At 44.2% G+C, this 21,305-nt stretch overlaps 1 protein-coding gene and 1 pseudogene across 1 annotated transcript in view; one reads left to right on the top strand and one right to left on the bottom strand.

The window, feature by feature from the left end:
• PDE8A (phosphodiesterase 8A) overlaps positions 1 to 19,376 on the bottom strand; it is a 137,258-nt gene extending 117,882 nt beyond the window's left edge. Inside the window, exon 1 of the mRNA XM_033402924.2 lies at positions 18,392 to 19,376. Within this exon, the coding sequence (XP_033258815.1) occupies positions 18,392 to 18,604 (213 nt within the window). The 5' untranslated portion in view covers positions 18,605 to 19,376. The remainder of the gene's footprint in view (positions 1 to 18,391) is intronic.
• On the top strand, positions 4,431 to 4,521 carry LOC117196034 (uncharacterized; annotated as a pseudogene).
• Positions 19,377 to 21,305: the final 1,929 nt, after the last annotated feature.

A 21,305-nucleotide genomic window follows, 5' to 3' on the forward strand; every position in this document is an offset into this window, starting at 1 on the left:
TTCTGCTATTTCTGCTGATTAAGTTGGGGAGAAAGTCTCAGCAGAGCACTTTCATGGAAACTGCACAGTCAAAAGCCCAGAGGTCTTTAAGTGCCTAGAAGTATAAGTAAGTATTTGAAGCATTCAGTCTGTAAAAGCATGGGATAAAGCTAGAGAAGCGGGCAGAAGGTACATCAGGCTGGGCTTTGAGATCATGGAAAGGAGTCTGAATCTGGCAGTGGGAAGGGTTTGAAGCAGGGAATGGCATAATCAGGTCTGCATCTGATCACCCTGCACCTCCTCTGCACCTCTGCTTGCAGGGTAGCAGATGTCTCAGACGTCTACATGTGGGATCAGCTTATCTGGGAACCAGAGAAATAAGGTCTGAAGACATGTTTTTCAGAAGAATAGCTTAGGTAGGGTAGAAATTCCAGAAATTTTCCTCATGACGGAGAAATAAGAAGAAGGTAGATCATTTTAGCAACCTGGCTCTAGAGTAGTAGGGAAGGCTGAGAATACTGGGAGCGGGGAAAGCCCTCATGCCACCGATTAGAAACCACTGACTCCAAAGCAACCTGGTGGGGAAGAGCCAGGGCCCAGAGAAAGTGTCATGCTCACAGGGCTTTCTAGAGCCTGGCAATGGGACAGGCACGCTGCTCCGATTGGCCAGAGACTGCCCACTGGAAGAACAAGTTCAATTCCTACTAGCCCTGACCAGAGACCCTCTCCAGCCAGCCTACGTTATTTTACTCCAGCAAAAAACTGAGCACAGTAAGCAAAACTTGACATTGTAGCAAAGCTAGCCTTGTAAACAAGTGAACCCAAACCAAAACGGTGCCATTACCAGAGAGATTCATGTGGGATCTGAAGCTGTCCTACATTGCAGAAATATTCTTGGCCTCTCAAGACAAACATAGCTTTTGGCACTGAAAACTGTTTTTTGGTTTACAGGCCAGAAAACCACTGCACCCCTGTTTATTTTTCCATTATCAGTATATTCAGCAGCACTGAAAGGATTTAACAGAGCTTCCTTCTCTCCTGACCTACTGGTGAGAAAACACAATTCTGATCAATAAGCAAAGAGAAACCAGAAAAATCTGTCATGTTTATGGTGCGTGACAGGTATCTTCTCACACCTTCTCTCATACGCTCATTTTTTTTTTTTTTTGGCTGCGTTGGGTCTTGGTTGCTGTGCGCCGTCTTTCTCTAGTTGCAGCAAGTGGGGTCTGCTCTTTGTTGTGGTGTGCGGCCTTCTCACTGTGGTGGCTTCTCTTGTTGTGGAGTACGGGCTCTAGGCACGCAAGCTTCAGTAGTTGTGGCTCGCAGGCTTAGTTGCTCCGCGGCATGTGGGATCTTCCCAGTCTAGGGCTCGAACCCATGTCCCCTGCATTGGCAGGCAGATTCTTTTTTTCTTTTTTTTTTTTTTTTGCGGTACGCGGGCCTCTCACTGTTGTGGCCTCTTCCGTTGCGGAGCACAGGCTCCAGACGCGCAGGCTTAGCGGCCATGGCTCACGGGCCCAGCCGCTCCGCGGCATGTGGGATCTTCCCAGACTGGGACACGAACCCGCGTCCCCTGCATCGGCAGGTGGACTCTCAACCACTGCGCCACCAGGGAAGCCCATGGCAGCCAGATTCTTAACCACTGCGCCACCAGGGAAGTCCCCATACGCTCATTTTATATACAAGGAACTGTGGCTCACAGATGAGTTCCATGACTTGCCCCAGCTCACAGCTGAGTAAGTACCAAAGCCAAAATTCAAATCCAAGTCTGATGCTAATTCTCCTGCCCTCTTTGTATCACAGCAATGGTATATTCAGATTTCTGAACAAGCACTGGAGAATCGGGTCAGGGAGACACATACAAATAGAGGCAAGCCTATTCCCTAACAAGCGTATCATCTAAAAGGGGAGGCTACGTCACTCATCTCACATTACCTGCAAATGCCTAGTGCAGTTCCTAGTGCACAGTAAGCTCTAAATAAATGTGGCTTGAATGAAGGAAGATTTTGTTGTGATACAATACTTTGTTGTCTAATAAAGAATCGGTGACTATCACGTAAACTTACCAAACCAGAGTTCTCTGTGTAGATGCAAAGTTGATGCGTGAATTCCTACAATGGGGAGAAGTGAGACTAGAAGGCCTCTAAAACACTTTCTAACTCAGTCTCTGAAAACTAATCTCACTGTAGAGATGAGTGTCTAATAGAAGTACTGATTTTTGTCAGTATTAAAAACAAGTATATGTTGGCTCATACCGTCAACTATCAGTTACCCCCATAATGGTGTTCTGAACTTTTGATAATACTGCTGGACCGCAGTGCCAGGCCAACCTCATGCCTGCCTTCATCCCAGGCAAGGCTTTATTGCAATAAAGCCTCACCTCACTTGGAATCTTTGGCTTTTCAGGACCCTAGTGTTAGGACCCTTAACACTAGAATAACAAAAAGATATGGCATAAATGCTTCGGGAGGCAAAAGGAACAAGACTTCCTGCTTTTATCTAAAAATGTTAGGGGGGCTTCCCTGGTGGCGCAGTGGTTAAGAATCTGCCTGCCAATGCAGGGGACACGGGCTCGAGCCCTGGTCCAGGACGATCCCACATGCGGCGGAGCAGCTAAGCCCGTGCACCATAACTACTGAGCCTGTGTGCCACAACTACGGAAGCCCGCGCGCCTAGAGCCCGTGCTCCGCTACAAGAGAAGCCACCGCAATGAGGAGCCCACACACCGCAAAGAAGAGTAGTCCCCGCTCGTCACAACTAGAGAAAGCCCACAGTCAGCAATGAAGACCCAACACCAGCAATAAATAAGTATTCATTTATTGATTGATTCTTAAAAAATAAAAAATAAAAGGGCAGTAAAGGAAGCCAGTCAAATATGTAGTGAATGACTACATAAATACTGCATAACTCCAACTCCAAATGTATGGGTTACAAACCTAGAAGAAAAAAATAGGTATCTGTATATGACTTTAAAATGAAAAAATAACCATTTTGCAATAATCAAGCAACTTCACTAATGATATCCAAATTCTGATAACCAAATGATACCAGAAATTTCAAGTGTTCAATTTCTTTATTGCTTCTGATACAATAAAACCGCTAGACAAGAGAATACTTTGCCCTTCCCTCCTCCATAAAGTGAGGAACTTGGGTATGGTAAAGTTAAAAGTCTCATTAAGGGGCTTCCCTGGTGGCGCAGTGGTTGAGAGTCCGCCTGCCAATGCAGGGGACACGGGTTCGTGCCCCGGTCTGGGAAGATCCCACATGCCGCAGAGCGGCTGGGCCCGTGAGCCATGGCCGCTGAGCCTGTGCGTCTGGAGCCTGTGCTTCGCAACGGGAGAGGCCACAAAGGTGAGAGGCCCACATACCACCAAAAAAAAAAAAAAAAAGTGTATATAATTAATATACTCAAAAAGATAACGAGTATGCTGTAACAAAACAAAAAAACCCATGAATAAGCAGTTATAAAAAGAACACACCATAAATCTTGAACACAAAAACTGTCCAATTTAAAAACTCAAAGGGTGGCTCAGTGGTTAAGAACCCGCCTGCCAATGCAGGGGACACGGGTTCGAGCCCTAGTCCGGGAAGATCCCACATGCGGCGGAGCAACTAAGCCCGTGTGCCACAACTACTGAGCCTGCGCTCTAGAGCCCGTGCTCCGCGACAAGAGAAGCCACTGCTCACCTCAACTAGAGCAAAGCCCACACGCAGCAACAAAGGCTAAGTGCAGCCAAAAATAAAATAAATTTAAAAAACAAAAACTCAAAGGGCTAGATAGCTGAGTAGACCCTGAGGAATGAATCAATGAGCTAGGAGAGTGAGCTAAAGAACCCTCCCAGACTATAGCACAGAGATGGGAAGTAGAAGAAAACTGAAGAGATACAGAGGACAGATCAAAGATGTGCCTAAATCCGATCATTTGGAGGAACCTGCAGAAGGGAAGGGAGGAAACGGAAGGGGGGGACAACATTTGAAGAAATAACTATTAAATGTTTCCTAGAACTAAAAGAATAAAACCATTTTAAAAAATAGTTTTTAATTACAGTTATTTAAAGTGATCTACATGGATGGAAGGAAACATACTACCATTTTATGAGTAGCTATCTCCTGATTATGCAATTTAAGGTTCTTTTCAAGTTTTCTAAAATGAACATTACTTTTGTAAGAGAAAAAGTAATAAAAGTTTACTTTTATAAAATAAATCCAGAACCAAGATACAAGAAAGGCTTTTAAAAATTCCCTAACCTCTCTTTCCTCTGACTTCTACCCTATGCTATTATAGTGGACCTGTTTCTGTAAGCAGTCACCACAAACTTGGGCAAGTCATTTGATCTCTTTAAATTTCTGCTTCTTTTAAGTCTTCAACAGGGAAAATAAAATCCCTCCTTCCTACCTCACAGGAGTTTGGTGAGCATCAAATGAGATGATGTATAAAAATTGCACTCAGTATACTCTGATTTCTCTTCAGATCAAATAAATCTTTCGCCTTTTACTAAAGATTTCCATGGAGAGAAACAATTCTTAGACTCACAGACATTAGAAAACAAACTTACTGCTACCAAAGGGGAAGGGGGGAGGGATAAATTAGGAGTTCTGGATTAGCAGATACAAACTACTACATATAAAATAGATCAACAACTAGGTTCTACTGTATATCACAGGGAACTATAATCACTATCTTGTAATAAACTACAATGGAAAAGGATATGAAAAAGAATATATATGTGTGTGTGTATGTGTGTGTGTATATATATATACATATATATATATATAATCAGTTTGCTGTATACCAGAAAACACAGCATTGTAAATCAACACAACATTGTAAATCAACTATACTTCAGTTAAAAAAAAAAAAAATAGCGCCCAGTCAACTATACGGCACTGTAGAAATTGAGCATGTTATCACAGTCCTTCTAAGCTGGTAAATCCCAACCTCTGAGTCACCCTCCACTTCCCTCATCCCTCACTCCCCAAATCCAATCCATTCCCTAGCCTGCCAGCTCTTCCTTCCTTCCTTTCCCAAACCACTGTACTACCTAGTTACACCTGGTCATATCTTGTGCCTGAACCACCATGATAGCCCCCTGGGTGATGCCCCGCCTCTAACTTTTCCTTACCCCACCCAGTGCACTTTCCTCCTAAAATTTAATCTTCATAAAATACATTCATCTTGTAACTACAATGCTGAAAATGAAAGTTCTCTGAAGTTTACAGGATGGACTTCAAACTCCTTAACCTGGCTTTCAAGCCTTCCCTCCTATCCCTGGTCAACCTCCTCGCTGTTTGTGGAACAAGCCAGCAACCCCCACCCCACCCCACCCCATACACACCCCCATTCTCTACCCAGCCAGGTCCTCCCAGTCTTCTTAGCCCAGGCCAAACCCCTCCCTCCCTTCCTCCCTCTGCATCTTCTGACCAAGTGAGACCAAGCTCCTGCCAGTTCTCTGAACACCCACTCCATCCCTCAGGCGTCATCCTCACTTCCAGGTCAGAGGCCTGCCCCACACTTCCAGAGAGGACTCTTTCTGCCCTGAGGGCAGGGCCTCCTGCTTGGCTCCTGTATCTTCTGTACTAGGCACTCAAATTAACCTGCTAATCATTTTAGTCTGTAAAATAAACTTTCTCTGCCTAACTGAATTTTATTGTAATTATTTCTTTAGTTTTCTTTATAGTTTTAATATCTATAGGTACATCACATATATTCCTATATAACATACAATTTAGCTATTAAACTTTAAATAAAAAGAATTATACTTTATAAATTCTTCTATAAGTTCTTTCTTTCAACATTGTTTTTGAGATTGATCTATGTTCATATCTGTACCTATAAGCCATTCATTTTCTTTCCTTTTTTTTTTTAAGCCATTCATTTTCAAAGCTGAAAAGCATTCCTTTGCATATCACAACTTATTCATCCATTATGTTGCTGAGAGATATTTGGGTTTTATCAGAAAGTTTGCTATTAAAAGCAATGCTCCTATGAACCTTCTTATGCATGTTTCAATACACATATGTGTCTCTAGGACTGAAATTGCAAGGTCATAGGGTCACATGTTTAACTCTACTTGGTAATGACAATGGTTTTCCAATTGGTTTTCCAACCGATTTATGCTTTTACTTACAGTGTTGAAGAATTCCTCAAAAATACTGTCAGGCTTTTAAACATTTGCCCATTTGGTGGGTGTAAAATGTTATTTCATTGTGGTTTTAATTTGCATTTCCCCAGTGAGGCTGACATCTTTTCACACATGTATTGGCCATTTGGTTTCCTCTTTGATAAGCTCCCTAAGTCTTTGTGTATTTTTCAACTGGGCTGTCCTTTTCTTATCTACTGTAAGAGTTCTATATTTATTCTGGATACCAATCCTTCACTGGTGTTATGTGTTGCAAATATCTTCTTCCAGTTTATGGTTTCCTTCCTTTTCACTCTCTTTCGATGAGAAGTTCTTTATTTTAACTTAGTTGAATTTATTAACCCTTTCCTTTATGGTAACTGCTTTGTGTAACTTGTTTAATAAGTCCTTCCCTACCCAGAGATCATGAAAATATTTATATTTCCTTTTAATAAAAAACAGTTAAAATAAAAACTTCAAAAAGGAAGTTATATAAACAATCAATTAGCACATGAAAACATACTCAAAATTATTAGCCATCAAGGAAATGAAAATCAAAACCACAAGGAGATACTACTACACACCCACCAGAATGGCTAAAATTAAAAGACTGATAACACCAAATGGTGGCAAGGACGTAGACCAACAGCATTTTTGTCATATACTGTTGGCAGGAGTGTGGAATTGTATAACCCTGGAGAGAGGTAAAGCAGTTTCTTAAAAAGCTAAATATAATAGCTATCTTATGACCCAGCAATTCTACTTCTTGGTAGTTACCCAAGAAAAATGAAAGCATATGCCCACATTATAATTTATACTAGAATATTCATAGCAGCTGTATTCTTAATAGCCAAAAATTAAGAGCGGCCCTACCATCCCTCAACAACAGAATGAATAAGTGAATCGTGATCTAGTCACACAACAGAATAATACTCAGCAAGAAAAAAGAGTAACATAGATGAATCTCAAAAATACTATGCTGGGGCTTCCCTGGTGGCACAGTGGCTAAGAATCTGCCTGCCAATGCAGGAGACACGGGTTCAAGCCCTGGTCTGGGAAGATCCCACATGCTGCGGAGCACCTAAGCCCGTCCGCCACAACTACTGAGCCTGCGCTCTAGACGCTTCGAGCCACAGCTGCTGAAGCCAACGTGCCTAGAGCCCGTCCTCTGAAACAGGAGAAGCCACCGCAATAAGAAGCCCATGTACCGCAACAAGGAGTAGCCCCCACTCGCTGAAACTAGAGAAAGCCTGCACACAGCAACAAAGACCCAACTCAGCCAAAAATAAATAAATGAATTTATTAAAAAAAAAACTATGCTGAATGAAAAAAGCCTTACACAAAAGAATACATTCTTTAAGATTCTATTTATATGACACCTAGAACAGGCAAAAATAATTTACAATGGGAAAAAAAAACTGTAGTTGTAGACAAAGAAGGACACTACATAATGATCAAGGGATCAATCCAAGAATAAGGTATAACAATTGTAAATATTTATGCATCCAACATAGGAGCACCTCAATACATAAGGCAAATACTAACAGCCATAAAAGGGGAAATCGACAGTAACACATTCATACTAGGGGACTTTAACACCCCACTTTCACCAATGGACAGATCATCCAAAAAGAAAATAAGGAAACACAAGCTTTAAATGATACATTAAACAAGATAGACTTAATTGATATTCATAGGACATTCCATCCAAAAACAACAGAATACACATTTTTCTCAAGTGCTCATGGAACATTCTCCAGGATAGATCATATCTTGGGTCACAAATCAAGCCTTGGTAAATTTAAGAAAACTGATATTGTATCAAGTATCTTTTCCGACCACAATGCTATGAGACTAGATATCAATTACAGGAAAAGATCTGTAAAAAATACAAACACATGGAGGCTAAACAATACACTACTTAATAATGAAGTGATCACCAAAGAAATCAAAGAGGAAATCAAAAAATACCTAGAAACAAATGACAAGGGAAACACGATGACCCAAAACCTATAGGATGCAGCAAAAGGAGTTCTAAGAGGGAAGTTTATAGCAATACAACCCTACCTTAAGAAACAGGAAACATCTCGAACAAACAACCTAACCTTGCACCTAAAGCAATTAGAGAAAGAAGAACAAAAAACCCTCAAAGTTAGCAGAAGGAAAGAAATCATAAAAATCAGATCAGAAATAAATGAAAAAGAAATAAAGGAAACGATAGCAAAGATCAATAAAACTAAAAGCTGGTTCTTTAAGAAGATAAACAAAATTGATAAACCATTAGCCCAGACTCATCAAGAAAAAAAGGGAGAAGACTCAAATCAACAGAATTAGAAATGAAAAAGAAGTAACAAGTGACACTGCAGAAATACAAAAGATCATGAGAGATTACTACAAGCAACTCTATGGCAATAAAATGGACAACCTGGAAGAAATGGACAAATTCTTAGAAATGCACAACCTGCCAAGACTGAATCAGGAAGAAATAGAAAATATGAACAGACCAATCACAAGCACTGAAACTGAAACTGTGATTAAAAATCTTCCAACAAACAAAAGCCCAGGACCAGATGGCTTCACAGGCGAATTCCATCAAACATTTAGAGAAGAGTTAACACCTATCCTTCACAAACTCTTCCAAAATGTAGCAGAGGGAGGAACACTCCCCAACTCATTCTACGAGGCCACCATCACTCTGATACCAAAACCAGACAAGGATGCCACAAAGAAAGAAAACTACAGGCCAATATCACTGATGGACATAGATGCAAAAATCCTCAACAAAATACTAGCAAACAGAATCCAAAGGCACATTAAAAGGATCATACACCAAGATCAAGTGGGGTTTATTCCAGAAATGCAAGGATTCTTCAATATATGCAAATCAATCAATGTGATACACCATATTAACAAACTGAAGGAGAAAAAACATATGATCATCTCAATAGAGGCAGAGAAAGCTTTTGACAAAATTCAACACCATTTATGATAAAAACCCTGCAGAAAGTAGGCATAGAGGGAACTTTCCTCAACATAATAAAGGCCATATATGACAAACCCACAGCCAACATCGTCCTCAATGGTGAAAAACTGAAACCATTTCCACTAAGATCAGGAACGAGACAAGGTTGCCCACTCTCATCACTCTTATTCAACATAGTTTTGGAAGTTTTAGCCACAGCAATCAAAGAAGGAAAGGAAATAAAAGGAATCCAAATCGGAAAAGAAGTAGTAAAGCTGTCACTGTTTGCAGATGACATGATACTATACATAGAGAATCCTAAAGATGCTACCAGAAAACTACTAGAGCTAATCAATGAATTTGGTAAAGTAGCAGGATACAAAATTAATGCCCAGAAATCTCTGGCATTCCTATACACTAATGATGAAAAATCTGAAAGTGAAATCAAGCAAACACTCCCATTTACCATTGCAACAAAAAGAATAAAATATCTAGGAATAAACCTACTTAAGGAGGCAAAAGACCTGTATGCAGAAAATTATAAGACACTGATGAAAGAAATTAAAGATGATATAAATAGATGGAGAGAGATATACCATGTTCTTGGATTGGAAGAATCAACATTGTGAAAATGACTCTACTACCCAAAGCAATCTACAAATTCAATGCAATCCCTATCAAACTACCACTGGCATTTTTCACAGAACTAGAACAAAAAATTTCACAATTTGTATGGAAACACAAAAGACCCCGAATAGCCAAAGCAATCTTGAGAACGAAAAACGGAGCTGGACGAATCAGGCTCCCTGACTTCAGACTATACTACAAAGCTACAGTAATCAAGACAGTATTGTACTGGCACAAAAACAGAAATATAGATCAATGGAACAGGATAGAAAGCCCAGAGATAAACCGACGCACATATGGTCACCTTATCTTTGATAAAGGAGGCAGGAATGTACAGTACAGAAAGGACAGCCTCTTCAATAAGTGGTGCTGGGAAAACTGGACAGGTACATGTAAAAGTATGAGATTAGATCACTCCTTAACACCATCCACAAAAATAAGCTCAAAATGGATTAAAGACCTAAATGTAAGGCCAGAAACTATCAAACTTTTAGAGGAAAACATAGGCAGAACACTCTATGACATAAATCACAGCAAGATCCTTTTTGACCCACCTCCTAGAGAAATGGAAATAAAAACAAAAATAAACAAATGGGACCTAATGAAATTCCAAACCTTTTGCACAGCAAAGAAACCATAAACAAGACCAAAAGACAACCCTTAGAATGGGAGAAAATATTTGCGAATAAAGCAACTGACAAAGGATTAATCTCCAAAATTTAGAAGCAGCTCATGCAGCTCAATAACAAAAAAAAAACAACCCAATCCAAAAATGGGCAGAAGACCTAAATAGACCTTTCTCCAAAGAAGACATACAGACTACCAACAAACACATGAAAGCAATGCTCAACATCATTAATCATTAGAGAAATGCAAATCAAAACTACAATGAGATATCATCTCACACCAGTCAGAATGGCCATCATCAAAAAATCTACAAACAATAAATGCTGGAGAGGGTGTGGAGAAAAGGGAACACTCTTGCACTGCTGGTGGGAACGTGAATTGGTACAGCCACTATGGAGAACAGTATGGAGGTTCCTTAAAAAACTACAAATAGAACTACCATATGACCCAGCAATCCCACTACTGGGCATATACCCTGAGAAAACCATAATTCGAAAAAAGAGTCATGTACCAAAGTGTTCACTGCAGCTCTATTTACAATAGCCGGGAGATGGAAATGGAAACAACCTAAGTGTCCATCATCGGATGAATGGATAAAGAAGATGTGGCACATATATACAATGGAATATTACTCAGCCATAAAAAGAAATGAAATTGGGTCATTTGTAGAGATGTGGATGAACCTAGAGTCTGTCATACAGAGTGAAGTAAGTCAGAAAGAGAAAGACAAATACCGTATGCTAACACATATATATGGAAGTTAAGAAAAAAAAAATGTCATGAAGAACCTAGGGGTAAGACAGGCATAAAGACACAGACCTACTAGAGAATGGACTTGAGGATATGGGGAGGGGGAAGGGTAAGCTGTGACAAAGCGAGAGAGTGGCATGGACATATATACACTACCAAACGTAAAATAGATAGCTAGTGGGAAGCAGCCGCATAGCACAGGGAGATCAGCTAGGTGGTTTGTGACCACCTAGAAGGGTGGGATAGGGAGGGTGGGCGACACAAGACGGAAGACATATGGGAACATATGTATATGTATAACTGATGCACTTTGTTATAAAGCAGAAACTAACACACCATTGTAAAGCAATTATACTCCAATAAAGATGTTAAAAAAAAAAAAAACCTGTGGTTGTTAGTGGGTGGGGTTAGGAATGCAAGAGGAACAGAGAACTTTCTGGGGTGATGGTAATATTCTGTATCCTGACAGAGATTTGCATTACACGAGCATACACACTTGTACAAAAAAAAAAAAAGGTAAAGTTTTAATTCTAGGTGATATGCATACTGAAGTGTTCAGGAGTCACATATACTGATATGTGGAACTTACTTGGAAATGACTCCAAAAGTAAAATGGATTTCTGGGTGGATAAAGGGATAGAGAGAAGTGGTAAAGCAAATAAAAGAAAGTGTTAACAGCAGAATCTAGGTGGTAGGTAATTAGGGAAAAGACAAAAATATATTTTAAAAAGGAAGAGATGTGCTTTAAAAAATAAGCAGATAGGGACTTCCCTGGTGGTCCAGTGGTTAAGACTTTGCCTTCCAAAGCAAGTGGTGTGGGTTCGATCCCTGGTAGGGGAGCTAAGATCCCACATGCCTCGCGGTCCAAAAACCAAAACATAAAACAGAAGCGATGTTGCAATAAATTCAATAAAGACTTTAAAAATGGTCCACATCAAAAACCAAAAATCTTTTAAAAAATTTAGCAAAAAACAAAAAGAAGCATATATATTTGAGCGAAGTTTGCCTTTGAAAAAGGTAACTGAAAGAAAAAGATCAATCCTTACATGTACTGGTGCTTTGGAGTTTACAAAACACTTTCACACAGATTATTTTAAGTGATCCTCACCAAAACCCAGGTATTCTAGTCTCATTTTATGCTTGAGAAAACTTAGGATCAGAACTTGCCAAATATTACACAGCCGGTACCTCACAGTGCTGGACTTAAAAACAAACACCTCCGGCTCCTCCACCTCCGTTCTTTCAAACCACACCTCACGAGGGACCTGCCGGCAACCGCAAACATTTGAAGACCACGTGGAAACTGCTGATGTGCCACCAGCCCTTTGCTTGTCCCATGAGCAGAGTGACAAGGCTGAAGCAGCTGTTGTACTTACACTAGCAGGACATGAAAGGGAGAGGCACGCAGACAGTAAATGAGCATGAACTCAACAGACTGAAGGTGTGCTTCCAACCCACACAGAATAAAAGAACTGGCAAGCCCCCCTTGCTGAGTTCTTTAAGGCCATCCCCAAAGTCTGGGGAAATCTGTGATATCTTTCCTGTCTATATAGATGGGCAAACTGCATACGAGGCCTGTAGCTAAGAAACTGCAACACAAAACTTGTCAAAACAGCTCTCTGACAAGATATTCCACCACTCTTCTTACCAGAGCAGAACAAAAGTAGAAGAGAAGGACGAGACCCAGGAACACTGCTCAACCCTGACACGGCCAAAATGAGAGGCAAAAGCTTTACTAATCCCTCCACAGATGAATCACTGGCTTCAGGGTATTTTGGCTTTTTATTAAAACATTTAACAACACACTCCAATAATTTTGGTTAAATTTAAACAGGTGAGATAGACCCGTGGAATATGAATAAAAGCCCTTTCAGCCTTAGAGACTGGTGTATTTATCCGAACATTTACTTAGTATGCCAGACACTTGGGGAACCGTAATGAAACTAGGACACAGTCCTTGCCCTCAAGTGGCCTATAATCCAGCCGGAGGCTCGAAAGAGAAAACCGAGCCCACAAGGGCTACAGGAGAAAGTCCCAAGAGCAGGGGAAAGAGAGTGCAAGTATAACCAGGGCCTCAAGAAAGACTTCAGCTGGGCCTAAGTCTGGGAGGATATGTATGTGCAGAACTGTGGGCAGAAGAAGGGGGCGAGGGGCTGCACTCCAGGCTGGCTCCTACAGAGGTCCTGGCTAAGGAAGGCTACCTGCAGCCTGAGCACGAGGGAGAGGAAAAAGTACCCCTGAGGGATGCCTGCCAACTCATTTTAGAGAGTGAAGAGGACAGATCAGAGGGCCTCACAAAATGCCTTACTTGAGGAATTAACTGGGATAGGGCTGAATATGGCTGCGACTTCCACAAACATCGGAACCTTAAGGTAGGGCTGGAACCAACTGCCCCAGTAAGTCAAGACTTAACAAAATCTTAATAACACAGATTCAGGATGCCTGCTTAAAACCCAGGTGGACCTGCGATGTCTGTTGCCTAGCAGAAGGCCACAGAATGGTAGATGTAATAGAGACAGGTGGTTCTCAGAGCAACAAGCCAGGAGGTAAGCACCAGGAGCAATGGCTTTGAATCCCAGCTTAATGTACGGCCTTGGGTGAGTTTCTAACCTCTGGCGCCTTATCTGCAAAAGGGAAATGACACTAGCCACCTCACAGGGTTGAGATGAGATTATATCTGAAAGGCATCCAGCACAGTGCCTACCACGTGGGAGGCATCAAGGAAAGGGGGATATTACTCATATGAACAGTCTACTCTCCAAGAACTTCAGAGTCCAATGCCTCCTACCATCCCACCGTGTTGAGAAACCAGGCTGAAGCCACTGACTTTGGATACCACCAAGGGCTTACGCATGTCCTAAGCAACTTCTCCCTCTGTTCTTTGATTTCTTTTTATGTTAATTTTTAAAAATACTCTGCCCATTAAGGCATTTTAGGTTATTCTGAGATGTCTGCCTCACCCTGCGGTCTCACATCACAAACCTTCCCTTACTGAAGAACTCAATCCAAACAGGCAAGCCGTCCAAGGGAAAACCAGTGTCATAAGCCACTTCACAGGGAACATTTGTGCCAGAAGGGACCACAGGTCCCATCCCAACACTCGCTTCAGCAAGGATAGGGTCAGGGCCAGCCCAGGGCAGGTCTGAGCCGATAGAGCTGTGACATTCATAACATCACTCTTAAGAACCAAACTTAGAGTTATGGTGGCAATGATATTAAGCACTAAAAAAAAAAATATATATATATATATATATATAAAATACAAAGCACTTTATGTATATAATAGGCATTCAAGAAAAATTTTAAAAGCAGTTATCTTCATAGCTAGGCCTGGCAAGATAATGAGATTCTATACACCAAAAGGCATAAGAACACAATGATGACAGAACTCACAGCCCATGAGCTCAAGATAAAATTATAGTCACTATTTCAGGAACAGAAAGTTGGGTCTCATTTTCTCAACCACACTTTCACAGGGAAACTTTCAGTAACTCCAGATAATCTACGAAGGGCCGGTGACCCCTAGTTGCAGGGGTGGGGGTCACTCAGGTCACACACAAAGAAAAATTCACTTTCTTTTAGGAAAATATAAAAATTTGATTAATCCACGCTGTATGTCAAGAGCAGGCAACAAATTTTATTCCATAGCTAGGAAACACCAAGAAACCACTAAACTTTGGTGGACTAGGGTGGGTAATTTCACCAGTTTTGTGGAGGATGGTGGGCTGCCAGGGAAAAGGAGGGAGGAAGACTAGGAAGAAGGGGAAGGTGGTGAAAAATAAGAGAAAACTACGTGGGGGAAAAAAATGACACGAGCAAATACTAGAGATATACAAATGGAGAATCGGTCTGAGAGCTGAAGGCAGTAACCCCTGGTTAGAGGTTAGCGTGTGACCACGCCATCATCTGTCACCTGCTGTGTTCTGCCCACCCAGCTGCCCTAATCCTTAAATTTCTATAGGGAAATCTACTGGGCTTACCAGGGTGGAAATACATTATTCCCTGAGCACAAATGCTCTGAAAGAGCAGTACCAGAGACTTCCAAAAACCAAATCTAAATCTACAGCCTCCACTCTAGTTACAACTGGTTTCTATTTCTCCTTTATATGGGCTGGCTGTCTAGTCCACACAATTCTCCAATTCAACCAGTGTTTGTGGAAGGCCTAATGTGTGGGGGGACACAAAAGGGAACAAAACAGACGTGACTGCCCCTCACAGAGCTGATCAGTGACACACTGGGAGGGCATCCGTCTTTAGCAGTGCACTAGGTGTTCGCAAAAAGGGAGGGAGGGTGAGCGTAGGGTCTCCTCGGATACTCACATAAATCTTTCAAGGGCAACACAAAGTCCTAGCTAAGGAAAGGGAAAACGGAGTAAATCTAAAGACTGACAAGAAAATATTAAATGTTACAGTTTAGAGTGCATCCTGATACAAAACTGTAAGTGTTCAAACTGAACACAGCATTCATTATCTGTAACCACATAGACTGTAACTCCTGAAATGGATAAACAGCCAGAGTATTTTTTAGTAATACTTAAATACGTTCATAAAGATGACCCAGTCTAATGTATTACAAGATCCTAAAGTACCTTTGGAATCATTAAGAAGCAGATTATGTTTATTGAGTTTTACTGTTAAGTACATTTCTTGTACTTTGAATATCGGTATCTCATGTTAGGAATCGTGTCTTAACATGTGGCCTAAGATATACCTCAACAAATGGGCTCCATAATCAAACACGTTTGGGAAATGTTGCACACTCTAAACACCACTTGGAGATTCACAGTGCATTTTAGGAAATTAAGCTTTCTGACAAATCCTGTATGAAAGAAATCTGCCAAACTTAGTCTGAGCCAGTAATTCCCAAACTAATTTGACCACGGACACTTTATTCATTTAATACTTATTAACAGTCCACAAATTGCTTCATGGAACACATGTGGGATACGCTACAGGTGTAGGGGATGATTAATCGGAGAACGCAATTGATTATCAACTCCCAAGCATTCTGATGAACTGGAGTTTACTATATGCTACAGAAATACAAAAACTTCCCCAATGAATTTCTGACTGGAATTCACTCAACAATAAGCTAACTTAATATATTTTTAAGAAAAATATTTTTAATGAACTAAAATTGGATCTTGATATGTTAATATAAAGGAATTCAAATTCATTATACAATAATTTGACTTTGCTAAACTGCTGAAAACTTATCTTCCCTAAACATGGGTTTTTAAATTTCCAAAGTATATTGAATATCTTAATTTCAAAAGATTCATTTCCTTAAAGAAAAAATACTGAACTAAAAGAATGCTGATATTTACCTCTGCCTATTAACTGATATGCCTAATTACAAATATCTGTAACTGAGATGTGGTATCAACATATATAGTTCATGAATAACAAGCATGGGACTATTATTTCTATGGTTGTGGGGATATTTATAATTTGACTCCTCCTCCTGAAAAACCTAACCTTAAAGCCTACATTGGAGGTTTCATGGAATCCAATTCCAGGGACTGAAAAACTTTCTTCAGTTAACAACAAAAATAAAACTCAACAAACATTTATTTAACACCTACTATACGCATACCAGTGGATTAAGCACTGTAATGATGAATGTATTTTTCTGGACCCCAACTCAAGACAATGGTCTGACAATGGGCAGAATACTTGAGACTCTTAGAAACACAGGGGACCTCTAGGCAATGTGGATGGCAGAAGAGCAAGCTGCTACACTGGAAATGCTTACAAGACACCTGGGTGAATTCGGGACCCAGGACCCAGGACTCTTTCTTAAAAAGCTATGTTAGTGACTAAAAGTTTGATATTACTTAATGCAAGATAACCAATATCAGATTTGGGTCAAACACGTGAAAGCTGTTAAAGCTTCCAGATTCAACTTCACCTGTGACGTCTTTTTTTTTTTTTTAAGCCAGTTAGGCAGCTTAACATACAAGCATTACAGTGACATTAAGAGCAGCTTAGGTTAATAGTTTAAAACTATCACAGGTTTCTACAAAGACTCTGTAGGAGAAGGAATCCAAATCTGATCATCAGAATGAATTTGAATTTTTAGATAGCGCAAGACAGGGGGAGTAATCACTTCATCTGTGTTATGCAACACTGAAAAAGACTTTTCACTTTTATAGAAAAGGCATGATGACTGCTAGTAATTTAAGACAGAAAATGAACCAATTTCTATCCCTCTAATTTGGGAGGTCTAGCAGTACTCAATAAGCAAGAAAATCAAGACAGTTTTGCAAATGACTCTTTTAAAACACAGCAGCAACCAGAGGGATGATCCTCAACAATCTGCAGCCATTCATACAGGAATATTTTCCCCTAGTTTAACAACACATAAACAAACGCGTGAATTCCAGCTCTAACATTTCAAATCAGAGAACCCGAAAGCTGCTGCAGTCTGCCTTCATGAACATTGTTTTCCTTTTTTTAAAAAGGAAAAATACCTTCCCTTTAGAAAACCTTAACAAAGACTAAGCCCAGAAACTCTGACAAAACATAGGCAAGGCAATAGGCGCTGGAGAAGACATGCAATTTAAAAACAGTCACAAACTGTCCCAGTAAGACCGCTTAATAAAAAATTAACTTTGTTCTGCTGAACGCTTCAAAAATCGCGTTTCTGATACTATTTTCTAATTACATATGCTTCAGGTACAACATGCATGCTAATGAAAGTGAACCTCAAATACATGTGCAATGAAGCAAAGCTGATGTTCCAGATTACATTTTAATAGTCCCAAAGAAAATGGAAAACTGCAACTGCATGCTTGTGCAAAGCTGACAGAGGGAAAACGCAACACGGTGGTAGGGTCCAGTACCCCGGCTTCACAGTGCTAGCCGACCTTCCCTTTCCACCACGAGAACCAAAGGAACAAAGTTCACACTGATTTAACGTTCAGGGTCGCTCCATAATATCCTGGGGCGGGGGGGGGGGGGTGTTCCTCTGTACCCGCTGTTTGGGAGGTAATGGATTCAAGAGCCTGGGTCAAGTTCACAGAGGTCCCTCCTGTTCCACACGTCGGGTCGGATGTGTCCCAGGAACCGAAGCCGCGGCTCGGAAAGCGTCTTAAGCACAACTCTACTAAGCACGGTGCCCAGGACTAGGGTTGGTCCGCCTCCAGTCGCTGCCCTGGCAAGACGGCCCGCTGGCGTCCGTCAAAGTCATCCAAAGCCGGGCGACAGGGCACCGCGGCCCGGGAGGGAGCCCCACCCGTCCCTGTGGGAAAGCTGCCGCGCCACGGAGCCCGAATTTCACCGCGGACCAAAGACTCGAAGCCCCTGCCCGCCCGGCACCCCTTACCGTGCTGCCGTTGCTGCTGCCAACGCTTGACTCGGACTCCACGAGGCTGGAGCCGCAGGACCGGGCCGAGGCAGCCGTCGTCTGGCCGGGTGGGAGGCGCGGCCCGCCGGGCTGCAACAGCGGCGCCGCGGGGCCCGGCGCGTCCTCGGCCTCGTTGCCGCCGTGGTACACCACCCGGCTCTCGGAAGCGTGAATGCTCTGGGCACAGCCCATGCTGGAGGAGGCGTCGCCGACACGCTGGCGGGTAGCCGCGAAACGGTCAGTAAACGGCCAGCCCGGCGCCTCGCAGCCGCCTGAGCGGGCGGCGGCAAGCGCCGGTCTCGCGCCAGGAAGTGCGGCCGCACCTTTTATCGCGGTGCGGGAGCAGCAGCTGCGGCGGTGGGGAGGGGCCGGTGGGGAGGGGGCGGTGGGGCGGGCAGCACACCGCGGCCGCCCCTCCGAACGTGCCCTTCCTGAAGCAGGAGCCGTTAGCCTCCTCCCTCACATCGCCGCGCTCGCCTCGGCCGCGCCGCGCTTCCGGGGAATTTCGGGGGAGGAGATTTGAGCTCTACGGACGCGAGAGCATGCGAGTCCGCGCCGTGGGGCGGCACGACCCCCGAGGGAGATGAGTTCCCTGCTGCGCCCGCTCACGGCCCGTTCCCGCTCCGCGGCGCTTTAGCAGCCGACTCTCGAGGCTCGGGCACCCACGCCGCTCCGCCTGCCGCCCCGCGAATAAATAAATGCTCCTGGTCCCAGGGCTGGTGGCGGAGAAAGCTAGCCTAGATCTCTCGCCGTTGAGGGGTAGTGGCCGGAGGAAGCCGGTCGGGGCGGCGAGGCAGCGTCCGCCCGGGTAGGGAAGGAGAGTCCTCGGCTCCAGTCGGATCTGAAGCCGTGCCGTCGAGAAGCGCTGAAGCGGCGGCGCTCACCCGGGAGCTGCGGGCGGAGCGGCTCCGGCTCCGTTTGCCGGGCCGGGTCTTCCCGGCAGCGCGCCGCGCCCAGCCCCCAGCTGTGACCTCCAGCGGGTGCTGGCGTCAATGCAAAGCAGCTGGGGCGCCCGCCGACTCCTCCCGGGCCCCTCCCGCCACTGAGCAGGCGCGGCCACAACGGGACGGGTGCTGCCTGGCTGCGGGGAGAAAGACTTGCCCAAGGCCACACACAGCCACCCCGGGCCGGTGGGCTCTGATCTCGGGCCTGCGGCCACCAAAACCCAGACCAATGGGTTCGAAAACCGGCTCCGGCTTGTAACTTAGCAGCTGCATGACTAATACATCAGTAGAGATAACGGTCACTATCTCGGAGCCATTAAAAAAGGCCGGTGGAAGGACCTCTGTTTCGGGTGGTCCCAGGCAGGTGGGGTCCGGGCGTCATTGTCGGGGGCCGCAGTCCTTGTGCGTTCCCTCTGGCGCCAAGACCTGGAGCACCATCCCCGCCTACACAGGCGACCGGGAGGCTGTGATGCTGGGATGCTAAGAAGCTACATTTAGGGGCAAGCTGGGGACGCCGTCCCACTCTCCTCTTAACCAAAGGACGGGGCGCCCAAGGCCCCAAAGGCTCCTTGCTTGCGGGAGCAGAACCAGGCGTCCGCCGTGCCGGGCGCGGCCTGTGATGACGCGACACGCGTTGGCAGAACTATATCCCACACATATCGCCAGCGGCTCGCTGTGTGACTTTGAGCGAATCACTTAGCCTCTCTGTGCCTGGGTCTCCTCCCACGATCAGCTAGAGGGTGGCACTCCTGGGCGTCCATCAAGGACCCCGGAGCAGCCCACCTCGGACCCGCCCTTTCTCCCGCCCTCCCTGCGGCTCCCGGTCAGCCGAGACCCCGACGCGACGGGTCCCTTTCCTCTCCCGCCGTCCACACCTTTCCTAGCGCGGCCCTGGCACGACCCTGAGGTGCCAGGGCTCTCGCCTCCAGCCCGGCTACTGTAAAGACCCGGACGCGTGCTCCAGGCTGGAGTCCCTGTTGCAGCGCTGAGACTGCCAGACGGGCTCGGGAGGCGGGTTCCCTGCGGTGACTAGGGCTTCAAGACGAGCCTAAGGTCCACAGCCCTGGCGCCCCTCGAGCCGGGATATTCCGGGCCGGAGGTGCGCACCGGGCAGTTTCCCGAGGGCGGCAGAGCTCAAAGGCCGGGTAACCCGAGGGCAGTTTTGTGCTATTGGCCCTCTTTACTAGCCCGAGCGGGCCCAAACCACTGGCACCTGACTTACACTATCAAGTTTAAGCACATTTAGCATAAGCACATTTAGCAATCTTATGTGTGCCTCCATGCCTTATAAAAGTACCAGCGGCTCAAAGAAGATGTCTTGAAAGACACAGAAAAAGAAATTTACCATCAATTGTAGTGTTTTCTGCCTCTGTTTTGCTGGGTTTTGAACGTAATTTTTCCAGGCAGAATCTGCACTCTTCTAAATAAACAGTAATTGCTGAAGAAAACGCTTTGAACCGTCAGAGTGCTTGAAAGTCTATCTCACGCCCTCTGTCCTCCCCTCCCCACCTCACTGAGAAGCCGGGCCTTGATGACTCCCGGCACTGACCTTGCCTCCTCCAGGGGCTTCAGGCTGCCCTCTGGGCTCCCCTTCGCAGGTAGGACCTCGGTTTCCTGGGCTCACCTTGGAAATCCTTGAGCCCTGCTCTAATTCGGGGTGAGGACCCTTATCCCCAGCCCCGCCTCGCTGGCCTCCTGCGCTGCCCTTTGCTGTCCTGAGCTGAACGCTTGCCCTCTCTGTTGCCAGAGACCTGTTGGATAGCAGCGTTAACTGATTTCCAGCTCTGCAATTTGGAGACTCTAGACTTAGAAAGCTAAGGCTAAGAACAAAGCAGGAGCAGACAGCAACGGTAGGAGTCCTCTGCCCACTTCTGGGGTCACAAGGAACAACCGCCCACTCACTTTCATCCATACTCTGGAACTCAGCCTGGGACACTCCAGGAAGTCAC

Source organism: Orcinus orca, chromosome 2 (genome assembly GCF_937001465.1).
Source record: "Orcinus orca chromosome 2, mOrcOrc1.1, whole genome shotgun sequence".
Classification (NCBI taxonomy): Eukaryota; Metazoa; Chordata; class Mammalia; order Artiodactyla; family Delphinidae; genus Orcinus; species Orcinus orca.